Source organism: Zingiber officinale, chromosome 8A, assembly GCF_018446385.1.
Source record: "Zingiber officinale cultivar Zhangliang chromosome 8A, Zo_v1.1, whole genome shotgun sequence".
Classification (NCBI taxonomy): domain Eukaryota; kingdom Viridiplantae; phylum Streptophyta; class Magnoliopsida; order Zingiberales; family Zingiberaceae; genus Zingiber; species Zingiber officinale.
Window position 1 is genome coordinate 15,708,396 of NC_056000.1, and position 20,866 is coordinate 15,729,261.

Here is a 20,866-nt window from a genome sequence, read left to right on the forward strand (position 1 = left end):
ATCGTTATCATTGTGTTTTAGACGGAATTAGTAGGTAGAGTAGTCTATTATTACCTACCTATCAGTGATTCAATGGGACTTATACTCAACTTTTTTCACATATAAAACCATCCAACTTAATTCATTAGATCGAGAAGATATTTGATTACGATTAATTAATTCCACCACTGATAATAGGGATTTCCCTCTAGTAAAAAATTAGTAGAAACTTGGGCCATTTTTGCCTTATAGCGTTCAATCTCACTATCCTAAGTTGATTTTATAATTAATATTTCAAATAAAAATTGTAATTAAAAATTGATCAATAATATATTTGATATCTTTTTTTAAAAAAACTTTAGAAAAAGTTAGACAGACAAGAAAATCAAATTATAATCGAGTTGGAGAATTTATGTATCGGGAGAGAAGAAATGAAAGGTAGGAAGGGAGTGTAGGAGACTTCGTGTGCTAGGAAGAGAAGATAACAGAGTACACTGTGAAAAAAAGTTGACATAGAGACAGAGTTATTGGGTTTGTAAAAATATATAAGGATATTTTAAGAAGAAAATTGTTAAAATAAAATCTTTTTTGCATAAAAATTCTTTGTATCATGTTAATTAGAGCATCGTTTTACTATTATTATATTTAAAATTTAGAATAAATGATTCATTTTATTAAATTTAGATAATCATTTTTCACTTTAAACTGTATAAAATATCTTAAAAACTTCATCATCCTTAATTAGTTTTTTTTATTATTTTATTATTTTTCTTCTATTTTTTATTATTATATTTATAAAATTAGTGAAAGGAGAGATTGAAAAAATTGAGTGGAAGGAGAGAGATTAAAAAAATATTATTTTATTTTTAGGATAGAGATTTCATTCCTTAAATTTAAAGAATCATTCATGAGAGAGTTTTTAGTTATCTTATTTAAAATTTAAGATAAATTCTTTGGATAAAGTAATTGATATGAATACTGACCATGGAATCATACCATTTTCTACAATAAATATTGTGAGTTGGGTTGGCATTTCAAAGAAATAATCACTAATTAATTGTAATTGTCATGATAATTCATCTGGCCAAAACTTAATTATACTTACGGAGAGAGCGAGTTTGGGGAGTAGGAAGAGTTATCAAATTATATATTTCATTATTTTAGGTTTTATCTTTATTAACTATTTAATTTTTTTTTTTTTATGATAATTAGCTTTATTTAAATAATTAATTCTGCATCATTAATTATATCTTTATTTAACAGTTACATCACTATGTACGCACCAGTTCATCAACAGGCTGAGGCTGGAGGATCCTGCGGCGGTGATACCCAAGGTGGGGACCACCGATCTGTGGCACGTCATCAACTTGGCCGACGACCACCACCGGCTGCACGTCCAACTTGGGATGTTTCAGGCGAACGTCGCGACGGAGCCGCTGGACCATGGCGGCGTTCTAGAGCTGCATGACGGCTGCCAACGACGCCGTCAAGTGCAATTTGACAGCGCACGCCCGGGGGAAGGTGGTGACGGCGCCGGTCGGAGCACGAGATAATCACTCTCTCTCTCTCTCTCCGTTTAGAAAAATGTTTAGCATTAAATTGGTTAATCTCATCATGCGTTTATTAAAAATTTATAAAATTCAAATTTTTATCTAACCTAACGATCATCATATACGTATTATCTTCTTTATAAGATTGAATTAAAAACTAAAGACAAAAATGAAATCTTTATGATCCATTGATGATGATTAATGTTTAAGGAATCAAACTTCAGACCCATAAATATATTTAGAGAGAGAGGGTAGTCTGTTGATTTGCCATGCTGAAGTTAAGAAACATATGAATAAAAGCATATAAAGTCACTAATGAATAAACTGTCTTTTTAAAGTTGGATATTCAATTCAATGCATGCTGCTCACTGTGTGGAAGTATGTTTTCACAAGAATTATTAATTGGTTTAATATTTTCTCCATTTTAATAGGCCAGTGCGTTTGTTACCTACACATGCCACAATGCACCAAGACATGGTTCTAAAATTCAAATTGCACTGAGGATCACATTTCCATGACCCACTAAACGTCCAATCATTCGTTTAGATCAAATTTCACAAAGAGCACAAACACGCTGACCTAAATTCTCCACAGACTAGCCTGAAGTGTACCGTCATTGGAGCAATAAAAACATGACCCCTTAACAAACAAGCAAGCAAACTGTACAGCCACTACAACATTACTGGTGCTTTGTTTCAGAAGAAAACCGTGTATTTGAACTGTACAAAACTTGTGGCCAATTGAAAAGGTGATGGAATTTTCAGTCAAGCTTTACGATGGAGCATTATCTCAGAGGAAGCAAAACAAAGGGCAAGTCGGCTACCCACATCGATTTTCATCAAGTTGAATGAAAGCCAATATCAGAACTGCCATCAGTTGCAGCTGCAAGTTCAGTTGGATAGTCAAGTGCATCAACATCACTCTGCAAATAACCATTCGATGAGTCATTTGTCTATATCGATATGAAGTGCTTTGTCTAGAAAGCAAAATTAATCATGGTGAGTCGGGGAGAATGAGAGGTTTTAATTAGCATGCTGCCATTTAATGATCCTTGAATATAGATAATGAAAGAGACAAGAAACTTTACCTCAAACTGCTGCAGCGCATCAATAGTATCATTGAAATCGCCTTGGTTTATGGCAAGCAATTCGGAGAGATAGTCCAAAGAGATATCAGGAAACGCCGATGAAAGACAATCGAGTATCGCAATGGAATCGTCCAATTTACCAAGGTCGTCTGGAAAGGTAGGATTGTTGAACTCTCCAACTTTTGAGGATGATTCACCAGAGAGACTGAGTTTTTGAAAGCTCTGGATGTCATAGTTGAAGGAAAAGGATTCCGGAAGTTGATGCTCTAAAGAGTTCTCAATAGTCTCATTGTTTCCAGCAGCAGCAGTTGTTTTCTCTGAAGACCCATCTCTTGTTTCAAAAGGAAGTTTAGTAAGAGGTACATAAGGAGTAGCAAAAGGATTCAAAGTGGATTTCCCTTGCATCATTTTGATCAGCTGAAGAAATTTCAATGAAAAACATAATTAATTAAAATTAATTTTAATGAAAGAAATATCAGAGTTGAATTCTCTAGTTAGACAGGATCCGGATCATTCTTCAAAAAAAAGGAAGTTTGCACAAGACCCAAAATGGGACTGAATAACATCTGAACGTTGACTGATAGAGAGTGAAAGCTACGATTAATAATAGTAACATTGAATCAAATGGTTTTTTCTTTTAATTGTAATTTGATCATAAAGACAGAATGAATAAAACCTAAAAGCACAATTCAATGAGGATGTTCTACTCCATTATCAGTTACAAGCATATACAATCTGTGTATATAGTGGACAATACAAAGGGATCAAAATTACAAAAAAAAAAGGTAAAATAAATTATCAGTAAATACTGCACTGTATAACCATAAAACGTAGACATTGTGAATCTGAAGAAAGTATTTCGTCACTAGCAATTACAATTGACATGCTAATATGCATCTTGGTCTTCTTCCATTGCCCATGCAACTCTAGCAAGGTCCCAATTTTATTTTCTATCCGCCCAAAACATTCATAAATCGTTCATCTTGGTTCTAGAAATTGTAAAACGTATATCCTCCTGCTTATGCAAATTCGACCTAACTACCCAAATTCATTTTGAAGAGAAAATCACTCGATTATAGTATATACAGAAAGGCGATTCTTTACCCAAGAAAATTGCAAGATACAGAAAATTCATTGGGGGCACACCGTGATGCAAAGCACAAGGTGATAACTTCATTGGCCAATTCAATCGCGCTTGGGTTAGCTTCACAATCAACCTTCCTTCTCGTCTCTCATTTCTTTTTCACATTCATTCCATCTATCCTTGAAATCAAATTTCTAGGGAATTCTTCAACGTCACCACCACCACCACCAGCACCCCTTAAAAAATCCATTTGACCCAAAAGAAGAAATTTCTACATCTTGAATGAACTAATGACCATAACACTTGCAATATCAAATACAAAACCAAGGATGAATTCAGAAATTCGGATACCCTTGGCGGGAGATCGCCATAGCATAGAGAAATGAAAGGAAAAGGACGAATCACATCGGAGATCAACCAAAATCCAACAGCAAAACGAGGCCAAGAAGCGATCGGAACTCACCTCGAGGGGCAAACTGCTCGCTCTCAGATCTCCTCTGCGTCCTGCTTCCTGCGTCGCGTCGCACGAGATCCCCAGGGTGAAGGGAGGGAAAAAGAAAGTTGAGTGGCGGTCCACCGCAGCAGCCTTATTTGTACAATTAAAGAAACAGTTTATGGCCGTCGGATCATGCAAATAAACAGCCTAGATCTTTCTTGAGAGTCCCAATAATTGAGCGGTTAAAAGGGTGCGAAACTTATTAGTCTTTAAATCGTGCGTTCGGTTAAAGCTAATCCGTAATTTAGCCTTTCAATTACTTCCTTCTCACTAATAACTACTGCCCTTTCAAAAATAGACATGTAATCTATAAATAACACGTTTGTAAAATTTTATCGAAATAATAAAATAAGTAAAATTAGCATATTCAAGAAAAATGCATATTCATCCTTTCCGACTTTTAATATTATCTAAATTAATTCTGAATTTGAAATTTATCTTTGATTTATTATTTTTAGTTTGAATTTAATTTTGCATTTGATAAAAAGAAAAAGAAAGGTGAATAAAATGAAAACAAAATACACGATAAAAAAAAAAGAGAAAAGGGATTATATTTCACATGTGGCAGTTTTGGGTATATAATCTTTAATCAAACACCAAAAGTCATGATTCAATGTTAATGCAACTATTTTTTATTTTTTATTTTTCAAAGATTAGAAAACCTTGAAAATGTCAGGACAAATTGGCTCCCGAACTATTGCGACCTCCCCAGCAAAAATAAAACAATTAATGACTAGTACGATAATGACACTGACATACACTGAACTGAAAGCTATATAAAGTAAAGCAAGAACTGTTTAATGAAATAAATTCTTGGCCTGAGAAAGTGACAGCATACCAAAATTTTAACATTTTAATTATTTGTTCTATTCAGTGAGCTAATATTAAGAAGATATTTAGAAGTGCCAAACGCCAGATCGTCAAGATGAAAAAGATTGTCAAATACTAATAAATATGAATTCAATTATCAAATTCACATGCATAATCTTTTAGATTAATCTTACAAATCAAAATTCCACTTAAAATTTGCCTCTTTCTATGTCATCTCTTTCTATCCATTGTTTAAACATCATCTGAACATCACAATATAATACAAATAGTATCTTTTACACTTCACTTTGATCGTGTATATGATGCAAACAGAAAATGAATATACGTCTTCAAACATCCTTCTGTGCATACTAACATCTTTTGTACATACTAATACCACCTTCGCTTGATTTTATCATGCGGTCCTCAAATTTCTTTCTACAATCACTTTAATGCGTTGTTTTAAAATTGTCATTCCACTTGTGATGTTCATTCAGCTTGTGATATATTTTCATACAAAGTTGTTGGTTTCATATTTGAAAAATAAATTCTCTAAAAAAATTATTTTAATAATGCAAAAAAGCACATGAGACTGATTCTCTTTTGCAAAGTGACAGAGTCTTGAGTAAGAAATCTACCCTACCATAATATGAATGAATGAAAGTTTGAGAGTCCAATCTCTCCATCTTAACCATCACTGCACGATCACACATTAGCACATCTAAAGTAACTATTTTGGGCACAAATAAAAATGACACCTTTTTTTATTATTGTTATCATTAGAAGGACGCTGAGGCTCATAAAATTACTTCATTTTAGCTAAAATTATTATATGTTATGTCAAAATATTTTTTACTGATTAAATTGCTCAATTTTAATTAAATTTAGTTCAACACTGGTATAACTATTACAATTATAACAGCTAGAGCATTAGCTGTGGACTAGGCAAATTGCCTATGAATGAATAAAGAAATGGAAGTCCTGGATCAGAATGTGGAAGAAGCTTTATGCAGCTATATATTTGTTGGATTTCCTAGCTCCAAATTGATGTGATTCGATCATACAGGAAATACATCATTAAGAAAACCTCCAAGTTTCTTTTCCTAAGCAAAGATCAAATGTAACTTTTATCGACACTGAAATTGAAATTTAATTTAATATACGAATCAGTATTTTTCCAGGTAAATGAAGCAATCTAATTGTATATAAACATAATTCAAATAAAATCTAATCAAATATATTGCAAATGACTCGTTAGTCATCCCTATCATGTTCAATGCTATATTAAATGTCTTGCCCCTTTTTATTATAAGTTCTCAACTTCTTATATAATATTAGAAATTAGTTTTTTGTATGAAGAAATTTTTTATATGCACATTAATAAGTACTTTAATGTAGATTAAAACAGATAACCGATTCGATCTAATCCAACTCAGAAATGGGTCAAAACTATCATACTTATTTTGAATATAATTACAAATTAATTTTTCTTGGTCAGAAAACTTAACCTAAGAACACAACCAGCAAAACAACAATCATTCCAACAAATATCATAATATATATGTTAATTGTAATGCCAATGAAATAAGAAGAAGCTAAAGGAGGGTCTATGATGCCATGCAAATAAGAAGAGGAATAGAGGATATACCTTAATATCAGCTAAGATGATGATGAGGACAATGGAATCAGATCAGAATCAATCCTTGGACAAACTGCTGCTTCGAGGATTCTTTTTCCCACCGTATCTCTGCATCACAAATAAGATATAGTTACAAAAATAGGACCAGAATTCGAGCTACTTAGAATTAGTAATAAAAATAGCATTTATACGTTAACCAAAAAACTAACTATTCACAGAAGGCATCTTAACAGATACATAGAGTAGTTAAGTGAATAAACAAGAGTTTTAATTTTTTTTTTAACATTAATGTTTAGTGTTGAAGGGGAGCCTTAGCGCAACGGTAAAGTTGTTGTCATGTGACCAAAAAGTCACGGGTTCGAATCCTGGAAACAACTTCTTGCAAAAAACAGGTAAGACTGCGTACAATGGATTCTTCCCCGGGACCCAGCATGGCGGGAGTTTCGTACACCGGACTGCCCTTTTTTTTATTAATGTTTAGTGTTATATTAAAATTGTAAAACAAACATGTTTAGACATCTGACATTAGGATAGATAAATAATTGTTTCGATTTTTCTTTAAAAAATAACAAAACATTTTGGTTTTACAAATTGGCTTATTCAATTGATTTCGGCAATTTCCCAAAGGACGCACTCAAGATTTCGGATTGCCCAAAAGACGCATCGAGATTTCAAAATGCTCAAAAGGCACAACTCTTTTCTATTTTACCCCTCTACCAAAGCTGACTTTTTTCTTTTTGCTTTCTCCTTTGCATGCAACAACTTTCCTCTATTCTCTCGCCTCTGCATGTATACGACAACCATTGTGGTACTGGTGTTTAAAAATCAGCACCACAATTTAAACATGAGCACCGTTGTGGTGTTGATTTTTTTAAAATAATAAATAATGACATATTTGGACTTCGGAGCATTGTCAAAATCTACAGGAGTTAGAATGAGTCCAATTGGAGCTCTTTAGGTCCATCGACCAAAACCAATTGATCGACCTAGGAGATTTGGATTTTTAAAAAATTGACATGTAATGGAAGGGGTAGTGTAGTGAAGGTATTTATGATGTCCATGCCTGATTCTAACATCTCTACGACAAGTTATGTGTATGTATCAAATATCTACTTTCAGAGGTTATAACTTTTGGCTCAGATATCAGAATGAGGTGTTCTTTGGTTTGAATCGAAGCTCATTCAGAGATCTACATTTGTTATCATGTGAAACCCATAATGACATATGTTTGGAGCCCAAAAAACATCATTTAAAGCCTTTTCGAGTTCATTAATAGGTTTCGATCAAAACTTGATGGACCTAGAGAGCTCTAATTGGACCTAGAGAGCTCTAATTGGACCCATTGAAGTACCCCGGAGTCTATATGCACCCAGAGATATCAGCTTGAAGTCATTAATATTGGAGCAATCTAGGTACCCTAGATTTTGATATTTGGGCAAAAGTTTAAGTTAGATTTATTGTTGTATTTGATATGCATTGTGAGTGTGCAGGATACAGGTACAACAAGGAAACTCCAAGGGTGATCTTGGCAATGTTAAGTCCAAGGATGAGTCTTGGAGGTGTAAGACCAAGCATGTAGTCTTGGCAACGTAAGTCCAAGTGTGACTTAGCAATGGATGAAGTCCCGGAGGCGCGACATCTTGGCAAAGGAAGACCCGACAACAATGATAAGGCCGATGGAAGCTCTAGAAGACAAGATGTGAAGGATGGGGAGGCATCCGAGGGACGCAAGGCTGATGGAGGAGGCTAGAAGGCTAGGTCTAGGTTGGTCGAGCGAGGACGAGTGTTGAGTGAATGTACTCGGGAGTTTAATCCTAGGGTTAGGGTTTATTGTAGCAGCTCTGTAGCATTACTGCAGTGTTATTGTAGAAGTACTGTAGTGGTACTGTAGCGTCACTGTAGCAGTAGGCTGGTGTTTTCATCAGTCGATTGGTGCGGTCGACTGGGCAGTCGACTGGGCGCGAACAGAATGCTTCTATTCGTTCGGTTAGTGTGGAGCAGTCGACTAATGGAAGTATCAGTCGACCGGTATATAGTCGTTGGGTTATAACGGTCGAATCTCCACAGAGGGCACTCGACTGATGGTTTTAGCAGTCGACTGGTAGGCGAGGTTTTCCAACTCGTGGCCTATATAATCAAGCATTGAAAGCTTGGTTAAGGTTGACGAAAATAGAGATGGTTAACCCCTATTAGAGTCTCCAAGGTCTTCTTGAGTGATCAAAAGCTTGTGCGAGTTTGTGGCAAGGTTTCTTCACCCACAAGGAGCTACTCGAGCTAGTCGGAGGTTTTCCGGGGAGTCATCCACCGACGGATCGAGATCGGACTGCCGTGGTAGGAGATTTATCTCCGAACCATGTTAAATCCACGTGTTAGGTTTGTTTTCTTTTGTTAGTATTTGTTTTTGTATTCCGTTGTGCATACTAACCATTGTAGGAAGCAAACATTGGGTGAGTCGCTATTCACCCCCCTCTAGAGGCGTCAAGGTCCCAACAATTAACAACAGTGTTTAAAAGGTTTTCGAAATTTATAACTTTAAGACAATTGACACGTACACAATTTATCGTGGGATGTTAGAACCAAACATGGACATCATAAATACCTCCATCGCACTACCCTCTTCCATTACACGTCAACTTTTTAAAAATCCAAATCCACTAGGTCTATCAATAAATTTTGATCGAAACCTATTGATGAACCTAGAGAGTTCTGATTGAACTCATTCCAACTCCTGTGGATTTTTGCAATACTTTGGAGTCCAAATATGTCATTATTTTTAAAAAAATCAACACGCAGTGCTGATGTTTAAGTTGTGGTTCTGGTGTGTTAAGTTGTGATAGTGGTTTTTAAAAATCAACATCATGGTTGTTGCATGCAAAGGAGAGAGAAGAGAGGAAAATTTAATTTAATTTAAGAGAAAAGAGATGAGAGAATGTATGCAAAGGAGAGAGAAGAGAGAAGAAAAAGACCAGCTTTGGCAGAGGGGTAAATGAGAAAGATGTGTGCCTTTTGGGCATTCTCAAAGCTCGGTGCGCCTTTTGGGCAATTCCAAACCTTGGGTGCGTCCTTTGAGAAATTGCCGATTGGTTTTTATCTAAGTCAAATGTAAATCTGATCCCATTGTATAACTACTGGATCGTATTTAAACCTAGCCAATTTTTTCGAGTCAGAATTGCCAGACCAATCCAATTTTAATAACTATGGAACAAACAATTGGAAGTAAATAATTGTAAGGATTTTCCTTTTTTTTTAAAAGAATTTTGATAGATAAAAATAGATCCAGTTGTTGTGGATTTGATATCGGCATTGGCAGACATCTAAAGAGCACACTCGACTTATATTGATTTGAAAAACTAACCTGCTTGCCGATGTCAAAGGGCGCATACTTGTACTTGTTCATATGCACAATTTGCCATTTCATGGTCAGTACGAAGAGGATGATCCAATAGCAGAGGAGAATGGGCCAGAAGACGGGAATATCAAACATGGAGAAGAAAGACATCACGAAAGCCACGCAGAAAGCTTTTGTTATAGAGTACCTGAAAAAGAAAAGAAGGCAAATTACTTGGGATGGTCTTAAGATACATTTGTTTAATTCATTGGCCAACGCAAAGAAGGGATTTAGGAAGCTAGTAACTTTCGAAAACATAAAACAAGTTCGATTTGTTTATCAGTAGCATTGAGGAATAATTGCCAAATAATTTAAGCAGGGTTAGGCTGTAGAAAATCCAAATAGTAAGGTGAGTGGTGAATATGATAGGAGATTGAACCAGTAAAAATATTATATAGCTGGTTCAACTGGTTGAATCAATTCACCAAAAAATAAACATATCAAGAAACTACCAGTTGAATTCCAAGCTAGTTCATGACAACTACGAGAACCAGTTATAGTTGGTTGTAAAATCACCACAACAAGAGTTCTATTGCAAGTGTCTTTCTGTTCTGTAAGTATATGCTCACTATCCACTTGACAAAAAAAAAAAAAAAATCATGCAACTTCAACATACCAAAACATTGCAGATAAGCACATCTTCGAGAAATCATTGTGCATTTAAGTATATTCACATGAATAAAAAATGTCTGGATTACCAGGGCAATATAAGATGAATAAAAAGAGAGTGTATTTATACATTCATGCTTCCTCAAACGCCCAATAGTTTGAATGTAGGGCATACGAAAAAAAAATAGAGCATTAGAAAAACCTAAGCTGGTCTAAAACTGCAAGCCATATTGGAGTTGAAGGAACCAGATAACATGTGCCAGATAGGATAATCTCTATGAATGTGAAGGTGGAACAAGGAATAACTGAAAGCTAAATAAGATGCATCCAAATAAATGTTCCTTTGACTGTCAATGGGGCGAGCTCTAAGAAGATGGACAACTTAGATTCTTGGCATAATACCCTTTTGTGCAACTAAGAATAGAGAAAGGCTTCATATTCACAGAATCAAATTACAAACTGTATGATTAAGACTGCTGATACTGGAAATATAGTTCAAATCTGTGGGAGTAATCGACACTACGTCCCCACTCCCATCGGGTCCCCATTCCCTTCATTGTCACCACTATCCAATTGGCTATAGGGTGACAGATTTGCTATAATGAAAAGAGATTAATTCCCAACCAGTGCATGCCCTCTGGGAAAAACTCCCCCCTAGCCAATTGGCCGTCGGCTATAAGCTGACCCTATGATTGACCTTCCTTCACATAACCTAGGGACGAACGAGAGGTGTCTGGGTAAGCATAATAACCTTTTGCTACAAGAAATAGTACAAGGACTTCAAATAATTCATGAATTGATCTATTTTTATACCTTTATGAAAATAAGTGACAAAGAAATCGTTAGACTTATTAACCTTTGAGAAATCTGAGAAAAACTAAGGATTTCATAAATTGAAAATTGACCAAGGATATGAAAGACAAACAAAAAACCATGCATATCAATGGAGAATCGGGAAGAAACCAAGAGCACCAGTAGGATTAACAAGGGGTCAATACAAAAAGATGGCGTGAAATGTAAAGAGCAATGAAGTTACCAAAATTTGAACTAGGGAAGCCGGCGAATGAAGGGCTTAAACTCATCAGATCCCCTCATAGGAAGTGAGGGTTCATCAGACACTTCCAGCTCCGGATCCACCATGGGCGAGAGGAACCCGATGAGAAGATTGAGCAGATAGATACCGAGCCCGTAGCTCACGATGTAAAAACCCTGCACGAAGAAACTCGCACAGAGTAGACGAGCGCGAGCAACAAGGTTCCGAGCCATCTTCCAACGGGATGGGGAGTGGATCTATCCAAGTAGTACTGGAAAGCACGGGAGAAATCTCTCCTCCATATTTCGCAAGAGGCAACGGCGCTCCTGCAGCTGCTTCCCCGCCCAATCCTCCCTCCATGAAGTGAGAAAACTGGAAAAGAGCCAAAATAAGAAGGTAAAGCAAGACTCCCTGCCAGAAACTGGATTCAGCGAGCGGATCTGGAGCAGTCAGATTAGTTCGGGGAAGAAAAAACAAAAAGGTTTCGGCTGGGAAACAAACCTCCAAGGCGGTCGGAGGCGAAGAGAGGCAGAACCGCAGAGGGGGAAGGAATCGCAGCTGTGAAACAAGGAAGGGCAGCCCAACGCTGGCAGAGGAGTCAGCGGCAGCCGCCGTGGAGGAGGAGGCGGAGGATTCTTCGTTCTCGACGATGGCAAATGATCAAGCAGCTACGCTGTTAATCGGGTGGGTCCGGTTCACATGCGAAATTAACCGAAACCTTTTTGTTTCGGTTAAACGATTAAAAATAAGAGAATTCCTACCTTCATTTCATTTTATTTTTTTAAAAAATCAACCTAACTGAAGCTGTATAAAAGAATTGTTCAAACCCTGTTTTTTTTAATGGAATTAAGTCAATTATCTAACAAGAAAAGGGTTCAATTAGATAATTTAAAGGAACACTATATACCAGCACATTTAATATTATAATAAGTCTATCACTTAACATACAAAAGCCCAACCCAATTTATAGTATACGAAATCAAAGTGAAAAAAAAAATAGACGATGAAAAAAGAAGTCCGAAAAGTAAAACAAAGGCGAGGGAGCTTGAACGCAGAGACGGATGCTCCCTCGCGTCTTCCCCTGGTCTTGGAGTATATTCTCTTCCTCCTCCTCCCCGATCTCCGTCTAACAGTCTTTTACTTCCTTGACCTTCTCATCTCCATTGTGCTTCCAATTCATCGATCAATCTGTCGATTTTTGGATCTATAGACGGTACCTCCCCTTTTTTGGTTTTGATTTTCGAATCCTCGTTTGGTAGAAGCCGTAGATCAGAATCACCTTCGGAAACCCTCGTGCTTGAAAAAGCCGTTTTTTTTTTTTTTTTTTTTGCTCGAATGGGGTTCGTGCGGCTCGAGATAAACCCCATCGAGGAGGAATCATACGACGTCGCCGGGGATGGCTGTAAGGCGCCATCCTTCGATGATCCGTCAGCCAGAGCCGACCTTGCCTGCGTGATATGCTCGGAGGTCAGCGCAGTACTGGCTGTGATGCGCCGCAATGTGCGGTGGGGCGGCCGGTATGCTTCAGCCGCGGATGATCACATCATTGAGCACTCCCTAATCCTGTCCCTCAAGTTACTCCGCCGGCAGGTGTCCTCATGGGGGGACGTCCGCCGCCCCTGGTCCACGATCGACCCTTCTGTTTATTTCAGGCCGTTCGTGGATGTGGTCCGCTCTGATGAGACCGGCGCTCCTATCACTAGTGTGGCTCTCTCCTCTTTGTACAAGATCCTTACTCTTGACTTCCTCGACCCGGCGTCTGGGACTGCCGTTGGAGCTGCGATGCATTTGGTTGTCGATGCCGTCACGAGCTGCCGGTTTGAGGTGACCGACCCTGCTTCTGAGGAGGCCGTTCTAATGAAGATACTCCAGGTGCTGCTTGCTATCATGCGGAGCCGTGCCTCGACTGTGCTGAGCAACCAGCATGCCTGCACAATTGTAAATACCTGTTTCCGCGTCGTCCACCAGGCAACAACCAAAGGAGAGTTGTTGCAGAGATTTTCAAGGCACACGATGCTTGAGCTTGTCCGCTGCATCTTCTTGCACTTGGCTGATGTCCACGATGGTGATGCATCTTCTTCTTTGAACCCCAAGGTACAACTTCAGTAAATAGACTGTAAAGAATTAAATATTCTATGTTTTAATTTCATCACTCCTATACAAACAAAGATGTTCTTTTGCTTGAAATTTTACTGCTTGCAAGTTTTATTATTCATGCACAAACATAGCATGTGATGATAAAGTTCTTCAGATAAGTGCAGTTGATATGGAGCAGGCTTTTGGGATTGCTCAAGTAGAAAATGGGAATGGGAGTATCAAGGTTGACAACAAAGGCGTGGGAGATGAAATTGGTACGGGATCAGAACAAAAACATGACACGAAAATCATTGTAGACCCATATGGAATTCCTTGCATGGTGGAGATATTCCACTTCTTATGTTCTCTTACAAATGTCCAAGACCAAGGTGGTAGGAATCCTGCAACGAATCAGGTAGCTTTTGATGAAGATGTGCCACTATTTGCCCTTAGCATGATCAACTCAGCTGTTGAGTTGGGAGGACCTTCAATAAGTAAACACCCAAAATTATTAACCCTGATACAGGATGAATTGTTTAGAAACTTGATACAGTTTGGCTTGTCTATAAGCCCTCTAATACTGTCCACAGTATGTAGCATAGTTCTGAATCTTTATCGCCACTTGCGCTCAAAGCTCAAATTACAACTGGAGGCATTCTTTTCTTGCGTGATCTTGAGGCTCACACAAAGTCGATATGGGGCTAGCTATCAACAGCAGGAAGTAACCATGGAGGCTCTCGTGGACTTCTGCCGTCAGAAGAACTTTATGACAGAGATGTATGCCAACTTTGATTGCGACATTACTTGCAGCAATATGTTTGAAGAGCTAGCCAATCTTCTGTCAAAAAGTGCATTTCCTATCAACTGCCCTCTTTCTTCCATGCATGTTCTTGCTTTGGATGGTTTGATTGCAGTGGTCGAGGGAATGGCTGATAGGATTGGAAATGCATCTCCCTCTCTTGAGCAGTCTTCGTTGGAGCTTCAGGAATATTCACCATTTTGGGCAGTGAGGTGTGAGAACTACTCTGCTCCAGAATATTGGGTTAAATTTGTCCGACAGAGAAAGTACATTAAAAGGAGATTAATGATTGGCGCAGATCACTTCAACAGAGACCCCAAGAAGGGCTTGGAGTTTCTGCAAGGAACTCATCTGCTGCCTGAGAAGCTTGATCCACAGAGCGTGGCTTGTTTCTTCAGATACACTGCTGGCTTGGATAAGAACCTTGTCGGCGACTTCTTGGGAAATCATGATGAGTTTTGTGTGCAAGTACTTCATGAATTTGCATGGACTTTTGATTTTCAGGACATGAATCTGGATACTGCTCTACGACTTTTCCTAGAAACATTCCGGTTGCCTGGTGAATCTCAGAAAATTCAGAGAGTACTTGAGGCTTTCTCAGAGAGGTATTATGAGCAATCACCTCAGATCCTTGTTGACAAGGATGCAGCACTTGTGTTGGCATACTCACTTATAATGCTCAATACAGATCAACATAATGTCCAGGTAAAGAAGAAGATGACTGAAGAGGATTTCATCCGAAATAATCGCCACATTAATGGTGGTAATGACCTCCCAAGGGAGTTCCTGACGGAGCTCTATTACTCTATATGCAGGAATGAAATAAGAACTGTCCCTGAACAGGGTTTGGGTTTTACGGAAATGTCACCCAGCCGATGGATTGATCTCATGCAGAAGGCAAAGAAGACATCTCCTTACATTGTTTGCAATTCCCTTCCATATCTTGATCATGACATGTTTGCAATCATGTCAGGTCCTACAATTGCTGCCATCTCAGTGGTGTTTGATTTTGCAGAACATGAAGAAGTTCTCTCAGCATGTGTAGATGGCTTCTTGGCTGTCGCTAAGATCTCAGCATATCATCACCTAGAGGATGTGTTGGATGATTTAGTTGTATCCCTATGCAAATTCACAACTCTTTTGAACTCATCATTTATTGAGGAAACAGTGACAGCCTTTGGGGATGACATAAAAGCTAGGCTGGCAGCTGAGACAGTTTTTAGCATAGCAAATAGATATGGTGATTGCATACGCACTGGCTGGAGAAATATCCTTGATTGTATTTTGCGATTACACAAATTGGGTTTGCTTCCTGCTCGTGTTGCAAGTGATGCAGCTGATGATTCAGAATTGCCGCTAGATTCTGTCCCTGGAAAACCTGTCACAAGCTCTTTGCCCATTTCTCATAGTATGAGTCACCCTCGGAGATCTTCTGGGCTAATGGGGAGATTCAGCCAGTTATTATCTCTGGACACAGAAGAACCAAGGTTGCAACCATCTGAACAGCAACTTGCTGCCCATCAAAGAACTCTGCAGACAATACAGAAATGTCGCATTGATAGCATCTTCATAAAAAGCAAGTTTTTACATGCTGATTCGCTGATGCAAATTGCCAAGGCACTTATCTGGGCAGCTGGTCGGCCCCAGAAAGTTAGTAGTACCCCTGATGATGAGGACACAGCAGTTTTCTGCTTGGAGCTGCTTATTGCCATCACACTAAACAACCGGGATAGAATTGGGCTTCTTTGGCAGGGTGTCTATGAGCATATAGCTAACATTGTTCAATCGACCATGATTCATTGTGCCCTTGTGGAAAAGGCTGTTTTTGGACTCCTAAGAATTTGTCAGCGGCTACTACCTTACAAAGAGAATCTTGCTGATGAGCTTTTAACGTCACTTCAATTGGTTTTGAAGCTTGATGCTCGTGTGGCTGATACTTATTGTGAGAATATCACACAAGAAGTCACTAGACTTGTTAAAGCAAATGCAACCCATATTAAATCACAAATGGGTTGGCGGACCATAGCATCCCTACTCTCTATCACTGCTCGACACCCAGAAGCTTCGGCAGTAGGCTTCGAGGCAATTCTTTTCATCATGTCTGAAGGGGCTCATCTATCGCCAGCCAACTATGTCTTTTGCATTGAAGCTGCGAGACAGTTTGCAGAATCTCGTGTTGGCGTAACAGATATATCAGTTCGTGCATTAGATCTAATGGAAGAATCAATGAATTGTCTTGCTTGCTGGTCTAATGAGATTAGGGAAGCAGGTGCAGATGCTGAGAAAGTTTCTGAGGGAATCAGAGAGATGTGGCTACGACTGGTGCAATTGCTGAGAAAGATTTGTTTGGATCAGAGGGAAGAAGTAAGGAATCATGCAGTGGTATCACTGCAGAGATGTTTTGTTGGTGCAGATGGGATGTGTATCCCACCCCCAACTTGGGCGCAGGCCTTCGATCTTGTTATATTTGATATTCTCGATGACTTGCTGGAGTGTGCACAGAATCAATCACAGAAAGAGTACCGGAACATGGAGGGTACACTTGTGCAAGCAGTCAAATTGTTGTCGAAGGTCTTCTTGCAGCAACTGCAAGATCTTTTCGGCTTGAGTAGCTTCTGCAAGCTTTGGTTGGGGGTCCTCAGTCGTTTGGAAAAGTACAAGAAGGTAAAAGTGAGGAGCAAGAAGAGTGACAAACTTCAAGAATTGATTCCAGAGCTTCTCAAGAACATTCTTATTGCGATGAAATCCAAGGGAATCCTTGCAAAAAGAAGTACGATAGGTGGGGACAGCATGTGGGACTTGACATGGCTTCACGTAAACAATATCGTTCCATCTTTGCAGGCCGAAGTGTTTCCCGGCGAGGAGATGGAGCAGCTACATTTCTGTGATCAATCTGATGGCTAGGACATGTATGATGAAAAAAATGGTTTGTTAGTTTGATAAGAAGAAGATGCATTTCTTCCACAGTTGAATTCGCTATGATGATTGGACTTCTCTTATACATATGCATCCACTCTCACCCTGCTTAAGCATCATATGAGATACTCATTGACTGTGGTAGCTCGTTTTCTAGGACACGTGGGTATTGTATTTGCTTGCAGAGAATCCTTTATATGTTTTCTGTTTAGCTTCAGGAGTTCATTAGAAATTTGATTACCAAACTATATCAGTGTTTAGGGTGGTTTCTTCTCTTGACCAGAAAAAGTAGTATATTTTTCTGCGAGTGAATCTTTTGTACATGTTGGAATTAATTATTTGTGATGTGTAAGAATTTCATAGTCTTTCTCCATGTGTTGCACCCCCATGTTCAGTGTTGAGATGTGGGTGGCACTCCGCAATTTTATTATTGTTTTTAGATAATTATCTTTTTTTAATGATACGAATAATACACTTTAGCATTTTATTTTTTATTTATTTATTTTTCAAAAACTAATAAATAATTATTGTAAACTTTTGAAAAACTACTCATCTGCAATAATTTAAAAAATATTTTAAAAAAATTAATGATATATATATATGTATGAAAAGTAAAAAAATTTCAGGTATGAAATCAGCTTCTTTGAAGTTGATAAATGAAATTTGCATGCATGAAAATATCTTTTTTCATATCTTTTCGTGTAATTGATTTTTTTAATTTACCTCTCTAAAATTAATTATGGAGTTAATCGTATAGGATGTTTGATGTTAGATCATTTATCAAAATGGTAAAGTCGGTGAAAATTTTCCACGGATCGGATCAAATCATTTGAGAATTAATTGATTAGAAATCTTAGATGTCTAAATTATCAAAATAAAATAATAATAATAATAAATAAAACTAGCATGCGCAAACAATGCGGTTCTAGAAAGTCAACTGCCATTAACGAAAAAAGTAGTAGTGTAAATCTACGAAGTCCCAGTAATCTGAGTTGTCATGATTGGACTTAGATTCAGTAAATTTTTAAAAATAAATTTATCTAAATTGTTTTGGAATTATCTAGTAAACTGTTCTGTCACTGTTTTAAATATTTAATTAGTTGCACGTTATTTAGAAATTTCTCTCAGCAATTATATTTATCAGAGTATATTATCAAATTTGCTACTATTAACTAATATTAGTTAGGGAGGGGAGCGCAACAGTAAAATTATTACCATATGATAAAAAATCACGGATTCAAATTTTGGAAACAGCATTTTACAAAAAAAAATAGGGTAAGACTACGTACAATGGATCCTTTCTCGGGACCCGCATCACGGGAACTTCGTGCACTGGGTTACTCTTTTTAACTAATATTACTATACAAGGTTATATAACTATTATGGTGTGTTTGGTTCAAATTATCATATATAATCTTAGTTATGTGATTACCAAGTAATCACATAACTAAGATTATGGAGAATAAAATATTGTTTGGTTCAACTAGATAATGTAGTAAAAATTTATTTGTTTGAAAATTTTTATAAATAACATAATTTATTATTTTACTATATTATCCTTACTTACAAAATCAACCATATTATTATTATTATTATTATTACTACAAAATCAACCATATTATTATTATTATTATTATTACTACGTTTTTTTCTGCTTTTTTTTTTATGTGTTTAAATTTTTTTCTCATTTTTTTTTATGTTTTTCCTATTTTTAAAAATTTTTCAATGTTTTTTTACAATTTTTTTATAAAAGTTTTTTATTTTATTATATATATTTTTTATTCTTTTCATTACATTTTTCTTTTATTCGAGTATATTTTGGGTAAAGAAATTCCGTTAACCTCAGAATCAAGAAAAATCTTAGGGGTCGTTTGGTTGGGTCGTTTTCTATTTTCATTTTCTTTTTTTTTTGGAAATTACTGTTTGTTTTGTGTTTTCCATTTCCATTTTCTGGAAAATGAGAACTCATTTTCTAAGAAAACAGAAAATAACAAAATATCATTTTCTAGAGAAAATGGAAAACGCGCACAGAAAAATAGAAAACGGGAAAACGCGGCGTAACCTTGCGTTTCTGTCCTAAGCCCTAGTTTCTTCTCTCCACTCTCATTTTCCTCCCGAGCCCCTCTCCCGTGGTCTAGCTCCCTATCGCCGCCACCCATCCCTCTTCTTCCCCTCTCCACCGACGCCCCTCTACCACTGCCAGATTCACCACCGCCTCTTTCATCCTTTTCCTCCCTTCCTTCTTTCCTTGTAGCGACCACACAGCTCGTCGCCTTCCCTAACCTCGCGCTGAGAACGCACCCCTGGTCATCCCCGTCGTCGTCGTCGCCCTCTGCGCCATCAGGCTAGGGTTCTTCTCTGAGTCCGCCCTGCTGCCCTCCCTCTCCGATCGTCTCGTCATCCCTGTCGTCGCCGCCCTCTGCGCCATCGGGCTAGGGTTCTTCTCTGAGTCTGCCCCGCTGCCCTCCCTCTCCGATCCAGAAGCCACCTTCTCGTTCTAAAAGCTCCAGACATCTTTGGTTTGGATTCGTAAGATTCATCATTTCCTTCCTCCTTTTTCAGTTGATCTTTGTATTTGGATGAAGTATGGAATTTGAAATGAATAGAAATTTTGAAGAAGAAGTATATTTGACCTAATCTTGAGTGCTCAAGTCTGTAGCTGTGCCACAATCTAACAGAAGCGTGATCAATGTGTGTTCTAACAAAAGCATGATTTTTTAATTTGTAATTTCTCACTAGTTAGTTTTATTATCTCCTTTTTTTTCCTATACAGTTGTTCAGATTGAGGTTGTTTGATGGCAATTGGTTTTTCATTTTGTTCAATTTGAGAAATGTGGGAATTTTCAAGGAGAGGACATAAAAATGTTGTATTTTTATACTTATAAAATGGCTATGATTATATAATAATTTTTTTTTACAAAAATAGATGGAAAGTTGTGTTCTTTATGTTGGAGTCAACCATTAGAATTGTTAGAATATGTAGGTTTAGTCTCACAAACTATATCTAGTCATTATGAATTACATTGGAGTTCATAAATCTATTTGTGATTATTCTCTTTTTACTTGAATAAAACAATGCATATCACAAGTACCATTGTCTATTGCAACTCAATCTCAGGGCCTTGTTTTCTCTACATTGGGGCATCAACTTACTAGATGAAAAGGTTAAAACTTGGATGTACATTCCAATTTTTTTCTCTACATGCTTGTAACTTGCTTAGGGTATTGCTTTGGGTATTACATTTTCTAATATATGTTGCTCTACATTTTTATGTCGCCTTTAATATTGGCAATTTTTAGAGATTACATTATGGGAGGGCATAATCCAAGTATCGAAATTGAGAAGTATGATTGGTCAAAGACAAATGTTGCCATGTTTGTCGATATCATTTATGAAAAA

The 20,866-nt window shown here is 37.4% G+C and overlaps 2 protein-coding genes and 1 pseudogene across 3 annotated transcripts; 1 reads left to right on the plus strand and 2 right to left on the minus strand.

Annotated features, from left to right (window-relative positions):
* Positions 1–2,081: 2,081 nt before the first annotated feature.
* Positions 2,082–6,671, minus strand: LOC122012703 (polyadenylate-binding protein-interacting protein 6-like). The gene is made up of 4 exons (XM_042569329.1): positions 6,655–6,671; positions 4,164–4,286; positions 2,617–3,033; positions 2,082–2,451 (listed from the first exon to the last, which is right to left on the minus strand). The coding sequence occupies exons 3-4, from the start codon at positions 3,022–3,024 to the stop codon at positions 2,368–2,370; spliced, it is 492 nt and encodes a 163-aa protein (XP_042425263.1). The 5' UTR covers positions 3,025–3,033; positions 4,164–4,286; positions 6,655–6,671; the 3' UTR covers positions 2,082–2,367.
* On the minus strand, positions 6,654–12,040 carry LOC122012702 (annotated as a pseudogene).
* Positions 12,041–12,673: 633 nt separating this feature from the next.
* Positions 12,674–17,839, plus strand: LOC122012704 (ARF guanine-nucleotide exchange factor GNOM-like). Of its 2 annotated transcripts, none has more exons than XM_042569330.1 (2): positions 12,674–13,769; positions 13,927–17,839. In XM_042569330.1, the coding sequence occupies exons 1-2, from the start codon at positions 13,011–13,013 to the stop codon at positions 17,452–17,454; spliced, it is 4,287 nt and encodes a 1,428-aa protein (XP_042425264.1). In that variant the 5' UTR covers positions 12,674–13,010; the 3' UTR covers positions 17,455–17,839. The 2 variants fall into 2 exon arrangements, with proteins under 2 accessions (XP_042425264.1, XP_042425265.1); XM_042569331.1 differs by having other exon boundaries at positions 13,631–13,769; positions 13,937–17,839.
* Positions 17,840–20,866: the final 3,027 nt, after the last annotated feature.